Source organism: Sceloporus undulatus, chromosome 1 (genome assembly GCF_019175285.1).
Source record: "Sceloporus undulatus isolate JIND9_A2432 ecotype Alabama chromosome 1, SceUnd_v1.1, whole genome shotgun sequence".
NCBI classification, from domain to species: Eukaryota; Metazoa; Chordata; class Lepidosauria; order Squamata; family Phrynosomatidae; genus Sceloporus; species Sceloporus undulatus.
Genome location: NC_056522.1, coordinates 190,230,620 through 190,250,818, shown reverse-complemented (window position 1 = coordinate 190,250,818; position 20,199 = coordinate 190,230,620). Strand labels below are relative to the sequence as shown.

The 20,199-nt window shown below is 39.3% G+C and overlaps 1 protein-coding gene across 4 annotated transcripts in view; it reads right to left on the bottom strand.

Moving 5' to 3' along the window:
- Window positions 1-383: 383 nt before the first annotated feature.
- The window catches only part of TRAK2 (trafficking kinesin protein 2), a 48,848-nt gene continuing 29,032 nt past the window's right edge, over window positions 384-20,199 (bottom strand). For 2 of the 4 annotated variants that reach the window (XM_042454168.1, XM_042454177.1), the window contains exons 4-17: window positions 19,719-19,772; window positions 19,279-19,355; window positions 17,284-17,400; window positions 16,851-17,060; window positions 14,964-15,042; window positions 13,489-13,619; window positions 13,286-13,360; window positions 11,984-12,121; window positions 9,932-10,008; window positions 8,848-9,033; window positions 7,942-8,243; window positions 6,972-7,241; window positions 5,223-5,322; window positions 384-4,862 (exon numbers count right to left, since the gene is read on the bottom strand). In XM_042454168.1, coding sequence (XP_042310102.1) covers window positions 4,193-4,862; window positions 5,223-5,322; window positions 6,972-7,241; window positions 7,942-8,243; window positions 8,848-9,033; window positions 9,932-10,008; window positions 11,984-12,121; window positions 13,286-13,360; window positions 13,489-13,619; window positions 14,964-15,042; window positions 16,851-17,060; window positions 17,284-17,400; window positions 19,279-19,355; window positions 19,719-19,772 — 2,486 coding nt within the window. In that variant the 3' untranslated portion in view covers window positions 384-4,192. The remainder of the gene's footprint in view (window positions 4,863-5,222; window positions 5,323-6,971; window positions 7,242-7,941; window positions 8,244-8,847; window positions 9,034-9,931; window positions 10,009-11,983; window positions 12,122-13,285; window positions 13,361-13,488; window positions 13,620-14,963; window positions 15,043-16,850; window positions 17,061-17,283; window positions 17,401-19,278; window positions 19,356-19,718; window positions 19,773-20,199) is intronic. The other 2 variants (XM_042454185.1, XM_042454194.1) reach the window with 2 other exon arrangements.

Below are 20,199 nucleotides of genomic sequence, written 5' to 3'. Positions count from 1 at the left end.
TCCAGGATATATTACCCTCTTGCCTTTCACTAGGGATGGTTCCTTTTTTTTTTTAAATAAGACTTAAAGTTACTTACATTAACCCATGGATAAGTTCATTCAGTTTTTTGAGATCAATTATTCGACTAAAATTTCTAGACTTATACAGTAAGTGTTTGTATGCTTAATTATGAGCCTTGTCACATTTAATCTACAACATGTTTTATTTCACATTTTAATAATCTTTATTCAATATATTTTGTTTAAATTAAAAGTTCCTTGGTCAAACACAATTTTGAGCAAATCAGCACCATTTTAACCATGGTCATCTTGCTTCATGGCAATTCAAAACAGGCAAGACTCAATAAATGCATTGCTATAAAGAAGTCACTATACAACCACAATTGTGTAAAAAGGCAGTTTTATGTATTTATTATCAGATGTATGTTCCACTATAAAATATAACCACATGCAAAAAAACATGTCATTGATTATAATAATAAATGTGCAACCTTGCTGCGAATGGTAAAATGGGAAATTATTTCAAATCTTTTTTTCGCCCTTCACTTTACAGGATGTATTTTTTCTTCAGCTGCACAAACGCATGACTCACCTGTATAAACTTTAGGAGCCTTCCGATTCAATTACAGAGAGACTGAAACACACATATTTATCAAACATGAATAGAAGTCAGAAAACAATGAAAAATTAATATTTATATCTAAGAGTGTACATATAGGTCTGTCTTTGTGTTGAATTGGCACTTAAATACAGTACCCTTTTCAAGCATAGATGTAAGAAACTAAAGGGCCAACCTCAGTTTCTTTTCCTGCATAATTAGCATATTAGTATCCTGTTATTACTGATAAATTGGTTCCACCAGGTAAGTCACCTTGCACTAGAAGAGCACCAAACTGGAATGTCACTTGCATTTCTTGTATCTATATTCATCAAGATCTCTTAAAACTGATTTGCTGGTCTCCTGTGCTTGAAGGTTCCTATCTAAAAATGGTTTTGGCACAAAGGTACTGGTATTCTAGTTATCAACTATGGTAGTTTTCTTGAGAAAAGGTACTTCAGGCACACTGTACAAAATGCACTTAGAACACCTGTGGATGCAAACAGATTTTTGTTGCTCTGAACTGTACATTAAACAAAGAATGGTTCCTCAAGGGTCAGTGGATAAGCCAAGCTGAACTAGGTTGCCTGCCTGCCTTTTATTTCCTTTCCTTTTTGAGGCTGAGACTCCTCGATCCTTTCAGATGTCCCTGTTAGAAGAGGTGAATAAAGAACTCCTCAAGCAGGTAACATTCATTTACTGAAAATACTTAACAAAATTATTTTTTACATGAATAAAAGAAAGAAGTCTCGTTTACCAAGACAGCTTCTTCCACCGATAACAAGTAAAAATAATGAAGTAAAGATGGAGTCTCAAGAAATCCACATTCATTCTTGATTTTTTAAAAAATATTAATGCAGTAGGAATTAATAGCTTGCATAAGAAAGACATATATTGTTTCCCTTTGGGTATTACTGAGTAATTTGAGCAAAAGCTGTGGTTTAATTCCCTGATGCTTCCTTGCTGCTGTAAAATATGTCAGAATCCAAGCTTAATAGAGAGCATATTAAATAAAATTCTCTCTTAACATTGTCAAGAAACATGAGCTTTTTATTTTTACGATATTAAGGAAATGTACTCAAAATGTTTAATTTAGAATATACTTATAAATTAAAATAGAATTAACTCTTAAATATAAATTTATATTCAATATATTTTTTATCATTTACAGGATTTTGCTTACTTTTCAAGGCGCTTGCTGGGGTAGCCTATATCAGCGGTGGAAGGTGGTGGTGTGGGGGGAGGAAGGAATCTAGCAGTACCTTTTAAAACTGATTTATTTCAGAATAAGCTTTTGTGGATTCCAGTCCACTTCATCAGACGCATCAGTTTGCCATTTGTAAAGTTTGTGCTCTACAGAAAACATAAAAAACCCTCACCTAGATTACAGTTGTTAAGAGCACAAAAGACAAAGTTTGCAAGCACAGTATGTATCTTCATGTTGCCTGTTGACTTATGGCAATTCCACTAATTCCATAGGATTTTCTTAGACAAGGAATCCTCAAAGGTGGTTTTGCCAGTTTCTTTCTCTGAAATATAGTCTATAGTACCTGGTATTCCCCAGGTGGTCTCCTAACTCAAGAACCAGGGCTGACCCTGCTTGGGATCTGGTGCCTTTAGAGTATTTAGGCCCTAGGCGTCACGTGGCTACAAACAATTAAAATATCTGACGAAGTGGACTGAGTCTATGAAAACTCATGCTGAAACATTTTGGTGAGTTTCAAAAGAAATGCCAGATCCCTTCTCCTTCCCCATTTTCCTTCTTAGGATTTTGGTGAGTTTCCACAACAAATGGAGTTACTGGAGGCTCAAGGATGACTCCGAGACACAGCTGTTGACAAAAATATTGGTGTAGTTGTTTGCTACTTTTAGAGTACTTTTACTTTATAGAAACCAAAAATCCTCACTTAGAATGCCTAGTTTGCAAGCAACATATATACAAAATTATTATGTATGTTATATCTAATTTGCTTAGATGTTTGGGATATATCCTACAGCAGGGATGGGCATCATGTACCTCTCCAGCTAATGTTGGATTGCAATGTCCAACATTTCTCACCATTAATTATACTGGCTAAGAGTGCTGGGAGTTGCTATCCAACATTTGGAGGGCTGCATGATTCCCGCCCTATTGTACAATAATAGGAAATCATGCACAGATTGGCTATCTTATGGAGACCTATCTTGCCTAAATATTAAGTCACACAGCCACTATTTGTGCTTAATCTTTAAACCATGTTGATTTGTTTTCTTGCATGGACTGGTAATGCAATCCACAGAAAAGTGGTTATGGGCATCATTACACCATAAGCACAAATCAGTTTTATCACACAGCTTGCTGCAAGCATGCCATGATTTACAAGTATTTTCACACAAAGGTGAGGTAAGTCATTTTCAGATGTGCGTTAAAATTCACTCATCAAAAGTTCCCTCTTCATCACATGGAAAATCTGAAAGAAAAAGTAACTTGTGCTTCCTCTCTCCTTCCTATTTGTATCTCATATCCAAAGCTATCCTGAGAGAGACTGTTTTTACCTTCTCACTGTGCCAAAAAAAGAATTTTCCATCTCAGAATGGATTCATTCACAAAGGCTGAAGTTCAGAATTTCATGTATAAGGGAGGAAAAGTTTATTTTTAAACAGTGCTTGTTCTTCCTTAACACTGGGAGCAGTGCATACTCTTTTGTGCGATAGATTCCTTGACCACTCTATGAAACTTGTGCAATGGGAGCCTTCCAAGGCTCAGATGACAACTGAATACTGTGTAATTTCTTCTCTAGGACATATCCTCCTGGATGCTGTGGCTCCAATCTACAGTCACTTCAACCAAGATTGTGTTGGAACTCTATAGTACTGCTTCAAGATTATTCCAGCAACAATGTGCTGGACGTATCTCAGACTGCCAGACAAAGAGACTATAGCTGACACTTTTCTCTGCCAAGTATATGCTTCCCATTTATGTCCAATAAATATAAAGCCACATAAAGCTCATAGATTTAGTCCCTTTTAAATATTTGCCTGAGGGTTTTTCTGTGTTTCAACAGATAGCCATATATTTCTCCACTTATTAATATGAGTATACTCAAGTATTTTTCCCCACTGCGTTTGCAACTCTATTTTTTTCAGAATCATTATTTTATCAATATCATTATTTTAAATGTATACATTAAAAATAGTTGCAGCTGTTGTTCTGTCCCAGAACCTAACAAGGAATTTACTCCACTCCTAGAATTACATTTAAATGGTAGGATCCTTCAAGGAAAACCTGAACAAACATACTCGAAACAGAATTTACATTGATATTTACTGTTCCATACATCTAATACCAAAGGTAGAAAATACACTGTATTTATGTTGCTTCTATTGGTAGAAGGCTAGAGATGTCAGTGATCTCAAAGTTGAACTTTGGTTTTCTCTTTCCTTTGCTCTTTTAACATTTACATCTACTTTCTCTCATCTCATGCAAAGTCTCGTCCACATCCCACCTCCACTTGAACTTCCTTCAGCAGCCCTCTTTTTAAACGTCCTTTGGACCATAACCACATACTCAGCCTATGTATTTTGCCTTATCTTGCCAGCTAATGTCAGTTGTGCTCAATCCTCTTTGAGAACTCCCATCTTTGAGGATGATGTGCTCACAGGCCCTCCAAGTGGTCTGATCAAGACTGGAAGGCTGTGGTTTCTTCTCAGGCCTCCCATCAGATTGCTGCCTGCATTTACATACACAGCTGAGTCCTGCCTCTGGAGGGCACTCTTTGCTCCCTGACTTTTCCTATTGTCCCCTGCCTCAGGATGTTTGACAACTCTGGCAATCCCCAATTTCTTTAGCCTCTCCACCAGGTTCATCTTCTGTTGACCTGCATCACAACTAGTAGCTTTCAGTCCATACATCTCTGGTAGTAATGTTTCAGCTGGCCGAGAAGCCAAAAAATTTTCAGATGCATTTGCTCGAGATTCAAAGGGCAAAGGGGAAGGACAAGGTGAATGCAAAGGAGAATTTGGTGGCGTTGAGGGAACAGCAAGTATCTTGGGGGGCTGGAACAATGGTACCTTCTCTAAGATGGGACTATTGTAGACCTTTGCTGAGATGCCCTGCTCTTGCAGAAGTTTAGCTAAGCCTTTAGTGCTGCTGAAGGTAGTAGTAGAGTCTCTTCTGTTAGTGAGGAATTCTCCAATACTAAACCTGCATGACATGGAAGGGGAGCTTGTAACCGTATTGCTTGTACTGCTACAACTTCCAGAGGATAAGGGAGCATATGAAGTGCTAGAAAACAAAGAAACGAGAGAAAGTAAATAAGAAAGAAAGAAAAAGAATGCCTTTAGAAATCAAGAGTGAAATCTCTATGTTCTGCACCAGGGGCAGGAATCATGCAGTTCCCCAGAAATTGTTAGATGGTAATTCCTAGCAGTCTTAGCTAGCACAGTCAAATAGTGAAGAATGCTGGGAACTGCAGTCCTGGAGGACACATGAATTCCACCCCCTCCTACTTCTGCCCATCTTTCAAAAGTTCTAAAACATGAAACATGTGATATAGTTAGCTGTAACGCATGAACAATAGTCTGCATCATCTAATTTATTATAAAATGACTACATCCAAAATTCTGGGACCAATAAGATTCTTACCTGGGTGTAACCTGTGTGATATCAGATGGGTGGAGGATTCTACAAGTGGTGAAAGTAAAAGTAGAGTTTGTTGATGAGAGACATTTTCCTGGATTAGAAGCTGCAATATAAAAAAGACATAACCAGTGATGAGAGGATGAATTACAATAGAGGTGGGTAAACTGTAGCCCATAGGCTTCCTATAGCTCTGTGTGTGTGTGTGTGTGTGTGTTGTGACTCCCCAATCTTATCAGACCCTCTGAAATCCCTGCACCCACGAATAACTGAAAATTAGAAAGAAAATTGGCCCAAATGGTAAAAAGCTACTCCGGGAGAATACTGTAGTCACTTAGATAATGGTAGATAATTAAAATATAACCTCCCTCAAACAGCCCTAAATATATAGAAAGTGAAATCAGAAATAACTTCCAGTTTCATTTTCAGCTGAATTTTAGAGTGGGACAGCCTGCTGCAGAGACACGTTGGCCCATGAATCCTGTGCAGATGTCCATTTCTGGATTAGAAAGTAGTTGAATAAAATCTTTAAAATCCTAAATTAAGAAGTGTAAAAATGGATCTTTTTAAATCAAATGCATCTCAAAGGAAAAATATTTTACGCACTGTTTTCATGCCATCTTTCTAAAAACATAGGTAAGATGGATAACTCATCTTTTGTGAATATTTCATCTTGCAGCTTTACACTAGATTTATCTTACATACTAGGAAGTGGGTGAGGCACTAGATATGCTGTTCCAAATTGCTCATTTATGATTAGGAGAGCAGGAACAAGCTTTGGTAACGTGCAACTATTCTTGATGCAAATTCCTGGGATTAATCATTGTTAAGGATTCTTCTGATAAAACTTTAACCTTAACCTTAACAAGCATAGTATCCTTCTGGGTCGATTCTCTGGGATGGGACTGGGGGCACTGTTACACAGTGTTTCTGGTCTTTCCTGGAGGGGTGAAATCAGGTGGTGCTGGGGGACTCCTATTCAACTTCCTGGCCATTGGCCTGTGCAGTCCCTCAGGGTGTTGTTTTGTCCCCCATGCTGTTTAGCTTACAGTTGTAAACTGCTTAGAGACTGCTTAGTGTGGTATGAAGTGGTATATATAGTGGTATATAAATGAAGCTGCTATTGCTAAACTGCTATGGTGACACATGCCACAATTACATCCCGTTTGGACTGCTGTAATGCACTCTACGTTGGACTGGATTTGGAAACTTTTTGGAAGCTTCAGCACATCCAAAATTCTGTGGCTACAATGCTGACTGGAGCCAGTTATGGGAAGCATATAACTCCCTATACAGCTTAGATCCAGACTACCTGGAAGACTGTGTCTCCCCACATGAACTGTCCAAAGTTCCAAGATCTAGAGGGGATGTTTTCTCTCAGCCCCACCACCATCACAGGCTCACAGTGAGGACATGAGAGACAGCCTTCTCAGTGGCTGCTCCCACCATTCTGTGGGAGGCCAGGCATTCCGGCCCCCTCTCTGCTTTCTTTTCACCGACAGGTAAATACCTTTTCGTTTAAGCAGGCTTTTAATGGGTAAGCAGGGGAGCCTCTTGTTAGGATGTTTTATTTTGTCTTTAAAAATATCTCTTTTAAACAATTTTATACCATTTTAAGTATAATTTTTAAATTTTTTATTGTGAAAGGTTTTTAATTGACTCTCTGCCTTGGATTCCATTCTGGGAGAAAAGCAGCATACAAATGAAATAAATAAATAGATAAAACTAAAATTATAGTGCTTAATGAGTTCTTACCTGTGAGGGGAAGTGTTGCTAATTTAGTAGGTGGTAGGAAGATTCCTGCCACTGATTTTGGCACTGTGGGCTTCCCTTCATCTTGAGGAGACTGTTGCACTTGGAAGGTTATGCCTTCATCCCTTTCTTCATCTTCTTCCAAATCCGAAAGGTGATAGACATCATCTTGAGATAGTGTGAAACCTTTTGTGACAACACCAGGCCGTGGGTCAAGGATGGTACCTAGGTTAGGCTGAGCCAGCTGCTGCCAGTGGAACAGGGTCTGAGAACCTAATGAGGAAGGAACAGACATCTTAAATGGTTGGCATTTTCTCCCAGGGCATACTTATTCATCTTAGGTAAAATGATCACTATGGTCCAGAAGCTCAATTTTTTCTATTCCTGATACTTTGTGGACTGCTCCTTGCACGCTCCAGAGAATTCATACCAAAAGGAATTTAAAAACACGATTGCAAATAACTCAACATGCTACCCTCTACATTTGTGTCTTTCAGTTAAAGCTGACATTCTTCTCTGAATCAAAATTTTAATATGGTATTGCTTTTGCTGAACAGGAAGACAACATTATTGAGTAGACTAAAGTCTTTAATTCCTTTACTTGTTTCCAGAAACACAAGCTAATTATTTTTGTTTTACTGAAACGAAACTAAATCCAAAACTCAGCTTCTCATGTCAGTTTTTTACGCAACTGGAACTGCGAGATGGATGGGAGGACAATGTAGGAATTAAGAGCAGATACAGTCAAACAAAGGAAGAGGAAGAGTTATTTAAAGTGCAGGGTTTTTCAGTATGCCAGACAGAAGAAAAATATGTGTATCCATGAGTAGCCTGGCACACAGTGAGTTAAATCCAAGGTTGCTCAATGACTATAGATCAAAGATCAGATCCCATTCTTGGTCTGAGAAGAAACTAACAGCTGATAATGCACATGAGACAGGGTCACTGGAAAGTGAGACCATCCTTATCTTACCTTCAATCGGTTTGACAATTTGCAGTTTCTCTGGGAGGAGGCTACGTAAACTGCTGGAGTTTCCAGAGAAATCTGTAAGTTCTGAACAGCTTCCCAGTGAAATGCAGCTCTCCACTGGTGTGCTACAGCCACTTGGTTCTTCCTTCTCATCAGCCAGAAAACGTATCCTGCGCTCCCATTCTTCTTCAAAGAACTGCTTTTCACTCAAGTAGTTCTGACGGCGGAGAGTAAGCCTATGCAGAGCTGTGGCTAAATCATTTTCCCCAGGAACACCATGATGGCCTGACTTTTGAGGTTCCCTGCTGAGAATATAGACTTAATGTTATTTCAGAAGGACATTGAAGGACTAATTTCCCAAATAGTATAGTGGGCAATGCACAGCTTGTCCATTTTTGTAGACAACAATTGAGATTCAAAATCACACACAATGCGCTTTTAACTGTGGGAAGTGGAAGTGATAAGATGATTGAATGGTAGTAATTTGTACACAAGTTTATCCAGTACTGGTGCCAAGACTCCTTATAACAGTGTAATGACATCATGTCACAGACCGAGATGCTGTGGGTGGATTCCACCACCTCCAAGAAAGTCTGTGCAATGAAATAAAGTGACCTTCCCTTTAGTTACTGATGAAAGCTTCTGATCTGTTCTAACTATGCTACAGTATCTTCTGTGGTGGTCAAAGTGTGAAGGTATTGAGAAGTATTCCTGCATAGCACATCATGTCAAGACGCTTACAAGGTCAGAAGCTCATACAGATAAAATAAGTAGGTTAGATAGAGATAAGAGCTCCCTCCCCATAACTAGAATTTTTGGAAGTGTGGAGTCCAGCATCGACAGCAAAAGCTCTGTACACTGTCTGAAATGATAATAAGTCTCATTTCTTATTTGGAAATGTTTTCTGACCTGGTCCCCTGAGCCTGATGCACCTTTCCTTCCAGATGTTGCATGTCAGATTGAAAAGGCTTTGCTGTCATGACAACACTTGAGCGATTTGACCCTGGAATGGGTAGTGGGGCAGGACACAAAGCAGAACGGCCACGTATGACATTAGCAACTCTGACAGTATCAAATACACGCTTCTGCTGAACCCTGAAATAAAAAGAAAACAAAATAAAAATGTCTTACAAACTTGCTCTGGACAAAGTATCTATTCTATGTATGTCTTAACACGGTCAACTCTATGCACTGACTGTAAAGTATATTTACTTTAGTTTCTCAATCAGATCCTTTATTTAAAAAAAAATAGCCCTGAACTGGAATGTCCAGGTTTTGATGCTGGCCAGAAATGTAAGTCTAGTTGCATCCACTACATGCATTCTAGGAAGTGTCCTGTCTGGCTACTGTGACACATCAGCTCATGCAAAATGCTTCAGAAAGACTATTCACCAGTTAAAATGCTGGTTTATAGGCTAGGCTAAGCTAGTTCCTTCTCTGCTGTCCTTCTGTTGACAGTTTGACAGGTTTTCCCTTTCTATTTATTTATTATTCAGGAAAGCCTTTGGCAGTTAAATTGGGTTGCTACAATGATACACTTCCACTCTCCCACTTACTGATTTAATTGCTTTTAAAAGCTCTCTTATGTTTTTATTTAACATAATATTTTAATTAAAATATTATTTTCAATAATATTTAAATTTAAATAAAAATGAAGATGCAAGACCAGCTATACCAGAATGTCTTACAGCTAGGGTAGAACAAGTGTGGCGTAGTATTTGAGTGGTGGCTTATAGCTCTGGAGACCAGGTTCAATTCTCTGCTTGGCTATGAAACCCACTGGGTGACCTTGGGCAAGTCACATGCTCTCAGCCTCTGGAGAAGGCAAAGGCAAACCTCCTCTGAAAAAGTCTTGCCAAGAAACCCCATGATAGGTTTGCCATAGGGTAGCTGTAAGTTGGAAATCGCTTGAAGGCACAAAGTACACACACACAGAACTGGCTGCTGTAACATCTCAAAATGGGATAGTTATAAAACCAAGAGCTGCACTTACTTTTGCTTAGAAAAAGAGTCTTCATCCAAACTTAATTCTTTCCTCATGGTCCCCTCAATCTCAGCTGCCAAAGATTCCTTAAGGTAGTGAAGAACATATGAAGATTTAAGATGTTTGTCAAGACATAACCAAGTAAAATGGATAATATGTATTTCTTTGCCAGAAATAATTATGTGAGAAATGTTCAAGTAAAATCCATGTCTGATGCCCGAGATGGTGTGGGTTTATTTGTATTTTTTCACAAATGTATCTGAAGGGCTAAGTCAGGGGTAGGCAATCTTTTTGAGCCGGGGGCCAGGTTGCTGTCCCTCAGACAATTTGGGGGCCGAAGCCAAAAAATAAATAATTAAATATATTTTTTTAAAAAATAAATATATAAATAAACCAGGACAAATGTAGGACAAAATTTTCAAATGGAAGACACTTTTTTTTTTTTTTAAAAAAGGAGGACACGTGAAAAAATTTGCTGATTTTTTTTTAAAAAATGTTAATATAAATGCATGTTTCTGAGGCTTCTATAGACAATTGCCCCCCAAAGGCTCCAGCGGCAATCGGCGGCAGGACCGGGCTGGGCCGGTCCCAAGGCCTTAACGGGCCACATCCGGCCCGCGGGCCACAGGTTGCCTACCCCTGGGCTAAGTGATAATATTGTAAATTCTCTGGATTTAGTGATTCTCTTCCCAAATGCTGAGTGAGTCTCTATTGTTTTTAATTCTCTCTCTACCATTTGACTGTTCTAGGCCAGTGATGGTGGACCTTTTACAGACCAAGTGCCCAACCTGCAACCCAGACCCCACTTATTTATTGAAAAGCGCCATGTCCCTCTGGCTTTCTAGTAAGAAACTCTGAAAAACTCTCTATTAGGGCGACAGCATGTGTGCCCACAGAGAGGGTTCTGAGTGCCACTTCTGGCACGCGTGCCATAGGTTCGCCATCACTGTTCTAGGCTGTTGCATTAAAGAAGATGTTTCCAAGCAGCCATTTAGAAAATTAAACACTTAGGCATTAAACCACCTATTGTTATTTCAAACAATGCATCTTCAAGATAAATGTTTTTTAAATGTTATTTCTAATCTTCTACTATTCAGCAAAACACTGCTGAGCTACAGGTAAATAGAGAAGTAGCGGATAACAGAAATTTATATTAGTAATATTCCTTGTAACAGTGGCTGAAAAATATAACTCTCCATTTTTGTTACCCCAGTTTCAAGATTTAGATGTCCTTCCTACCATCATTCCATTACATGATTTTCCACTGACTCTTTTAATTCTTCATATACACTGTTGTTGTGTGCCTTGAAAATGTTTCCTACTTCTAGCAACCCTAAGGCAAACTTATCATGGGGTTTTCTAGGGCTGACAGGATATAACTCCTCCAGGGTCACCTAGTGGCTTTCCATGGCCAAGTGGAGAATCAAATCCTGATCTCTAGAGTTGTAGTCCAATGATCAAACGACTACACCATGCTGGCTCTCATAACATAACCTTTAGCCACTGCCACTACATTAAGTACAATATTCTATCTTCAATTTTTCTTTCTTATCAAGAGATGAAGAGAAAAAGCAAAACTGCTTCCCCCCCCAAGGATATCCTTAACAAACAGACGACTAATTTTTTTCTTCCTCCTCCTGCTGCAAAAAAAGCAGAAGGAATCACAGAGGATGTTAAAAAAATGTTTGAGAAGTTGTACAAAAGTCCATTATAACAATATTGAAATGAAGGCAAAAAACACAAGGTGAACTTAGTTGCCAGACTCAACATTGCAGTGCTGGGATCAGATGAAAAGCATCATTAAGAATCCTTCAAATAAATGCTCAAAATAAAATTTAGGGACACATGTACACAGAGATACAGAAAAAACATCTTAACCCTTCTCACACAGTATTTCTTCTCCAAGTAAAATGTACAAACCACAGTAACAAACTCACAAGTGGCAGGGCCCTTAGCCAACTGCCAGCTCTCCCCTCTCCCCAGACTGTCATTGTCTGTTTGCCTCATAGGTTCTGCTTTACTTAAAACCAGCTGAAAGTACCAAAAGTCCTTGCAACTTACCACAGGAAATGTTCCAGATGACTGAGGGCGGAAGAGAAGCGCAGCTTGGCTGGCTTTGCTGCGCAGTCCCTTTGCTTCTTCTTGTGACTCATGCAACATCCCCAGGCATTCTGCATTTCGCTCTTGTAAGTCATGGAGCTATAAGAATACAAAAGGAAAATAATCATTCACTGGGGAGACAGTGAGAAGCACTGACTAGGCCAACTATATACAGTGCGCCTGCTCCATACGCAGGCGCGCCAGATGTGGCTTCCAGTTTATGAGGAAGCTGCGCTGCAATACTTTCAATGGTGTGTGCGGCTGCGGCGTGTTGCACCGCCGCATGCTCAAGCCTCATCCACTATAATGGGGCTCAGGCATAGGCGGAATTTGCCTTACATGGGGTGTGTGTGTGTCCAGAATGGATCTCCTGCATAAAGTGAGGTTCCACTGTATATGTTGCAAGCCACCTTGAATCTCATTGTTAGGAGAAAGACAGGATATAAATGAATAAAATAAATATAAGGCATCTAAGGAAACATAATTGTCATCCTGGTTGTCACTTTTATGCATTAGTCTAGTATTAGTATCTTCTTATTTCATTTTTCCAGACTTAATGCAAATGACATAAAATAGCAAATGCAACCAAAAAGAAGCTGCAGCACTCTGCCTTCAAGGATCTCCTCTCCTCTGCTTCTGGAGTGATAGCCTCCTTCAGCGAAATATAATTTTCAATTGCTATATTTTCAATATAGCAGAGCCATGTATATATTATTTCTTTAAATTAATAACATAAACATGTAGAAAGTAAAGGTTTCTACAGGAGCTGGAAGGCAGCACTTGAAGCTGGACTTACCCCTCACACTTGTCTTCCTTCCTTTAAAGGGGGGAATCCAAGCAATCCTAAAGCCTCTGAGATGTCTTCTCAGGGCTTGCAGGACTGCAGCATAAGTAAGCTTCATTTATTCCTGTCCCCCTGAATCAAATATTTCAATTTAAATAATTTGAGCTACTGAAAAAATACCTTGAGAAATCTATACAGCAAATAAAAATTAAATTGATGTTCTTTTTACAAAATTTTATTAATTACTGGTCGAAAGAAAAGAAAGAAAGAAAGAAAGAAAGAAAGAAAGAAAGGAAGGAAGGAGACAGGCCAAATTAGATATCATCTTAAGACACCAGAAAACATTCCAAACAAAATTATGATTCAGTATATTTCTGGAAATCACCTGGTGGTTTTCACAGAAAAATAAAATCCATATTCGCATTTCATCTTCAGTTTTTTTCTCAGGGTTAAATAGAAAAATAGAAGGCACCAAATACCTCTGCTGTCAGCTGCCTCTGGGCATCTTTGGAAGCTTGCAAATGCAATTTCAACTCTTCCTTTTCAATTACATGCTGAAGAGATATAGAAAGAGGTTAATTTATTGTCAGACATACTACTGGAAATAGTAATTGCTCGTTACCTAAATAACTGCTTGGCCCTTCAAGCCCTTCTCCTCATTCTAGCCTACGTGCACACAAACCTCTTTGATTTTATGCTGAAGATCAACAATCTGTGATAAGAGGGATGAGATCTCTTCCTGGTAGTGAAGTAGCTCTTCATTTTTTCTTGTCAGCTCCTCACTCATGCTTGCAATTTGTGCATTTGTTTCCCCTAAATTATAGCACAGGATTATGATTACTTAAGAAAGCAACTACTCTACATTCATGAAAAAGCATAAAACTTTCTTTGGGTTTTCACTAAATAAAGCTGTTATAAGGAACCATTCCTAATGGAACAACAGTAAAAACCAAGAACGCTTATATGATAAAGAGAATTTATATGACAATAGGTGGTTCTGTAGTGTACAACAACATTAGACATATTTACAGTTACTGTCCGCCCTTAGTATCCATGGGAGATCTGCCCCCCTGGATACCAAAATCCACAGATGCTCAAGTCCCACTGACCCAAATGGTGACATGTGCTCGCAGATGTACTGACACTGGGAACAATGGGACTGAAGTCCTCTCTCTCTCTCCCTCCCTCTCTCTCCAAGGTTTCTGCCACAGGCTTGGCTTCAGGGGTGGTTTGAAGGCAGAGGCTAGAGCCCTGTTGACCAAAGGGAGTTGGTGCCAGGTCTGCAGCTTGAGTCTCAGAGCCCCCCCATCCACCCCAGGCTCAAGGCCTGGAATGGTTACTCCAGGCTCCAAGCCGCAACGGGAAACTCGACAGGCACCAGCTCCCTCCAGCCTTCAACTACGAAACACTCCTGAAGCCAGGCCTGGAGCAGAAGCCTCTGAGGGGTAGAGAGGACTTCAGTCCCACTGTCCCCAATGGCAACGCACGTGCATACACATGCCACCATTAGGAACAGCGCGGGCTTGCTGTCCAGATGCTCAAATCCACGGAGGGCAAGTCTATGGATATTAAGGTCCCATTCAGGATTTTACAGTAATTCTGAGTTTTGAAATAAGCACCATAACCTAATTTTAATGTCTTTAACAACTAATCCTGGATAGCATTTACTTCATACAAAAAAGAAGCAAGTTTTAACCATACTTGAAGGATGGCAGGAAAGGAGAAGGATAGTTTTTGAGAGGGAAGAAGTGTCAGTGTCTAAGAATGCATCCACAGTGCAGAAAGAATCTCGTTTGACACCACTTTAACAGCCATGGCTCAATGCTATGGAATTTGGGGAACTGAAGTTTGTTGTAGTAGCAAACTGCAGCAATGCTCTGGTGCCACAACAAACTACAGTTCCAGAATTCCACAGCACTGAGCCATGACAGTTAAAGTAGTATCAAGCTTGATTATTTCTGCAGTGTGGATACAACCCAACGCATTACTAGATTTCTACTGAAATTTAAAATTCTCCAAAGGAGCCCAATGCTGTAATATAAACTGCTTATATCAAGCTCTGGCATGACAATATGCGGGAGAGGCTTATGAGTCTCAACTCCAAGATAAAAAAACATTATTCTTATTTCCAGTGGAAGATATCACCTGGGTACTCACTGATCTCTTTGACACAGTCACTGACCAGCTGCTGCTCTTTTTCTTCATAGGTCATGGTTTCTGTCTTCAAATGGCAGGCCTTGAATATCATTCAGAAATTTTCATTAATTTCAAAGATAGCCCTAAAAATGAATATATTCTCTCCCTCCCTCCACACAAATCAGAAATAAGGTCACCATACTTACAACACAGACTTTTATAAATTTGACAGCTCACTGTTGTATGTGTTTTAATTTAAACCACTACTTTCAATTCAAAGGGACATTTCTTGTTATGAACAAATGTGAAATTTGAAGATTCATAAAAATTTGCCAGTTGTTCTCTAAAATAGACCACTCACAAAGCAAGATGGTCTTATTTGAATTCTAGGTATGTCAGAAGCCTGCTAGCTGACAATAAATAACATCTTTGGTATTAAAATGGAGGACAAATTGCAGATGTTTTCATGTCTGTGATCAAAGCCATTTCTCCAATGAGTATGTGAAGCCCTTGCGAAATTGCAGCTCTCTTCATGTGTAATAGCTGTGGGTGGGAGATCTTCAGCGGGAAGGTTTCCCACAAAAATATGTACGAAGGAAAGACAGCAACAAACAGGAGGGATCTTGCTCATTTTAATTATTTGATTATCTTGAAAATCTGGTTAGAATTTGAAAGCTACATATCATGTTAGATGGTATTTTCATGAAAAACTATATGGTAATAAAAATATAAGGCTTTTTCTCCCTTCATTTTACAACTAACTAAGGCTGCAATCTTCTGCACTCTTAAATGGAAACAAGCTTGACTTAGCTTAGTGGTAGTTACTTTTGAGTAAATGTGTTAAGGACAAAACTCTAATTAATTTAGTGTAATGATTACTAGTTTACCTAGGAAATTTAAAAGAAAATACAGAAGTCATTACATGCAACCTAATTGATGTCATAATTCACCTTGCCATGGAACAAAGTACAAATATGCATTCTTTATTTATAAAATACAATTACATACAATCAGAAATGTATTTTCAATACTGGTAGACAACATTCTTAATAGATCTAGAACTCATCTACATTATGTCTAAGCCACTAGGTAGTTTTGCCTCAGCTTGTAGCACATAATATAGTTCAAAATTGTCAATACTCTGGAGCCTCAATAACTTCTACAAAATATAGTGAGATGGATCACACCATGGATTAATATGGCACTGGTGAGTAATCATGTCTTTGGTCAAGTGAGTTCAACTGAAGCTCCAAGGAGCCCAAGGGCTCAATTAAACTTCATTCAACAGACAAGGTTTGAATCTTATTTTTTTTTTCATGCAAAATATAATCTTCTTTTAACCTACAAGTTTGACAGAGATTTTACAGGACTATTTATGGGAGATGACAGTGAATACAGCTTTTTTTTTTTTAAATGGAGGTTTCCCTAAGATGATTTTAAAACACAAAAAATCCAAGAGAAAGGTAGGGTTCACTACAATGAATACTTTTAAAACAAAGGGATGATGCATACACAACAGCTGTATTTGTCAAAATCAAACAGGCTTGAACACATAGCACTGTCTGACCTTGCCTTTGTTACTATATCCTTCCTTTAGTCTTATTTTGACTACTCCAGTTAATGAAGTTGGTTCTCTGTATCAATGGGGGTTCCATCCTGGCCTCCATCCCCATGGACACTAAAAAGGATGGGACCTCAAGTCCCATTATTGCCAATGGACATGTGATATGCGCATGATTATGATCAGCACATGACTGCATTGGCTCAGCCACATGCATGTACCACCATTGACAATAATGGGGGTGGGGTCATCCATGGATGTTCCAATCCACAGATGGCTAGCCCGTTGATATGGGGGTGGGGGGGTGCGCAACTGTAGTGCTTGGCAAGAAGGTGAATGCAGGTTACCTTTGTTCGAAGAGATACGTTCTCTTCCTCCAGTTCCCTGAGTTTATCCTGCAATATATCCAGTTGTACAAGGCCCTGTGACAGGTTGAAGGACTCATTGAAGCGAAGGGGTGTGGAACAACTAGAATCAGTCTCACTTTCTTCAGAAGCAATAGACACTACACGAAGTAGTTCATCTTTTTTCGTTAGCTCATGTTGTAGCTGGTGAACCTGATTTAAAAAAGTCTTTGGTTACTAAATGTAGTCAAGGCTGCATAGCACTGCTCCTACCTCCAGGACAGATCACTGGACAAGTAAAAAAGCATAGCAATAATACACCAACACTAATTTGTATCTAATTTCTGTCCACTGGTGTACAATAATATGCACTTAAACCAAAACAAAATATCACCTAGCACTTACAAAGGTTTGAAGTTCAATTCTGTTTACCCACCTTGTCAAAGGCTTGGGCCAATTGTTCTTCCAGAGCTTCATTTTGTTCAGTTAGGATATGGTTCCGCTTCAACAGGGCTTGTCCAATTCGTGCTGCTAATTCTAGGTCCCGATCTCTCTGCTCAAACATACCAAGTAAAGCTCAATTTGTTTCTCTCAACCATCTATTCCAATCTTAACTTAAATATTAAATGCATATCCTTTATTTGCGAAACACAAAAGGTAGTCCACTTCATGCTTCTCAAAATTTGAGTTAATGGTGTTCTCATTTGCATTTTAAATGTAATAGTGAAGAAGATGGGTGTGGGGAGGGCATTGTAAATCTAAAAGGTCAGGCAGAACTCTATAGTAAAGAACTTTAAGACCCACAAACTTAAAACAGAGAAAACAGTTTTGTTGAAAGTATCTGTATGTCAGGGATATGGACCTGAGGCCTCACAGATGTTGGACTTCAGTTCCCATCAGTTTCAGCCAGAATGAAAAGGCAAGAATGATGGGAGTAAAACAGAAGACCACATTTTTTTTGCCCTTAATCAAAACAAATCTGCTTTCCCTAAAATCCTCATGCCTTATTCTCAACTTTTAAGCTAACTACACTGCTTGATTCCCTCTGCACACTCAACAGAACCTTGAATATAAAATGTAGTAATCAGTAAAAAAATGCAATAAAAGTACTGTATATCTCCTTCCCATCTGCTAATCCTGACTGGTCATACCAGGAGGCCAGAGTCTCTGAGACCAATCTAAAGCCAGATAGGTATAGCACCATCAAATAAGCTGGTTCCTGAGTTAATCAACAGTGCTGCTGTTTTATCTGATTAATCTGCAATTGTTTTATCTTCATCCTAGAATTGCCCCAAGACATTTGTTTCAGATTTACACTGCCTCCCTGATGGAAATGAGAGAAAGAGCAGTGTGTCATCTACGAACAGGTGACACTTCAGTCCAAACTTCTAGATAAGCTAATTCAGATGTTACAGAACAGAGAAGACAAGCAGGAACCCTGATGAGCACTTATTTCTCTCATTCTAAGAGGCTGTACAGACCACCCCTATGGGGAAGCATGCAGCCGCCTCTATCTGCACCAGATCAGGGCCGCGGCAACTGTATGCCGCAGCCCAGATCTCTCCTCTCCATGGTGCAAAAGGAGCCACAAACAGTGGCTCCTTTTTGTGCCCTGAAAAGTGTGTGACAGCCACCAGTGTGCAGCTTTTCCATGCTCCTTTGGTGCAGTAACGTGTAGATGCAGCACCAGATGAGTGCCATGACACCACACACTGTGTGGAGTGGCGTGTGGCATCATGCTGGCTGGGGGACGGAGCCAGACATGTGTCATGTGGACACCACACTCTGAACCCCAGGCTGGCCTTAATGTCGAGGCCCTCAATCTCTGAAGTTGTCTCTGCAGAAAAGACCAGAGCTATTGGAAAGCCATGTCTCAAATCCTCTTTTTAGCAAGGAGGTCCAGAAAGATGTTGTGGCTGGCCATATTAAAGGCTTTTGAGATATCCAGGAAAACCATTTTTTCCTCTGTGAGAGCTATCCAACAGGTGACCTATGCAATTTCAATCTGACAGCCAAGGTGGAAGCTGGACTTTAATTTGACTGGAGCCAGTGTGGTGTAGTGGTTTGATCATTAGACTTAGACTCTGGAGATCGGGGTTTGATTTCTTGCTCAGCCATGAAAACTCACTGGGTGACCCTGTGTGAATCACATCCTCTCAGCCCCAGAAAATCCTGTGAGCTGGAAATGACTTTAAGGCATACAGCAACAAATAATTAGTGTGATTAAAAAATGAATGGACATGTAACATCATCATCTGTTCCAGCAATATAATTTAACATGGACCCTAAAATATTATAGGCAACCTCTGAACTTGGTGAGCCTTATACAGAGAATCAAGATGATGATGGCACTTAGTGGATGTGCCCTAGCTATTTAATAATTCCACTGATCATGCTTACAACTCCAGAATTAAATAAGTACAAATTGTACCTCTGCCAGCAGATGTGTGACTACTTCAGTCTCATTGCAGTTATTTGTCACTTGCTCTCGTCTGTCCGTCCCAAGAACTGAAAACCAGAACAATGCCTTAATGTATTTTAAGCAAAACAATAATACAAAGTCCATATGGATAAGAAACTTGGGAGCTTAGAGAAAACATGCAAGGATTAATAAGTGGACTGAACTCACATTAAAATGTACTGTATCAAAGAATTTTACATGCAGCACCTAAAAGTAAAAAGAAAATGGAAGGTGGGGAAGTTTAGGATTAAGTCCAGGGAATTTTAATGGAATGAAAAGTTTAAGAGCACATGAAATGAAAATGTAAGAGGATAGCTTGACAACAAAGTAACAGTTAGTAAAATTTGCTAGTTAGTTAAACATCATATTTCTTGCTATATAAAGGATGAGGCCAAAATAACATGATCTACCTTGTGCATGTTTGTGAGATCCAGCCAAGCAAGAAGGGGGAAGTTCAACAAGAGCTAGTATAAACAGAATAAAGCAGAAGAGGAGGAAGAAATAATCAGTTGCTACAAGCTATATGTTTGGGAAAGTGTGGATCAATTACCATAGCGGCCATGTATACTTGCTATATACAGCGGGCCTGTTCACATGCAAGGAACTTATTATTCTTGTCAAATATGCTGATCCAGAAAGGACAATCTGCATATAGAAGCAGGAGGTCAATCTGACAGTGGCAAGAATGTAGAAAATCCTTGCATGCAGCTTCATTATCACAAACAGGAAGATTACTAGACTGAGCCCACTTTTCAGAGAACTGAATGGAAAACCCTTGAGCTCATGTGATTAACAGACACTATTGTACTGTAGTGGTGTGGAGTAGTGGTGTGAGCACTATGATCATTGCAGAATAGCGGTCTATAAATAAATTGTATTATTATTATTATT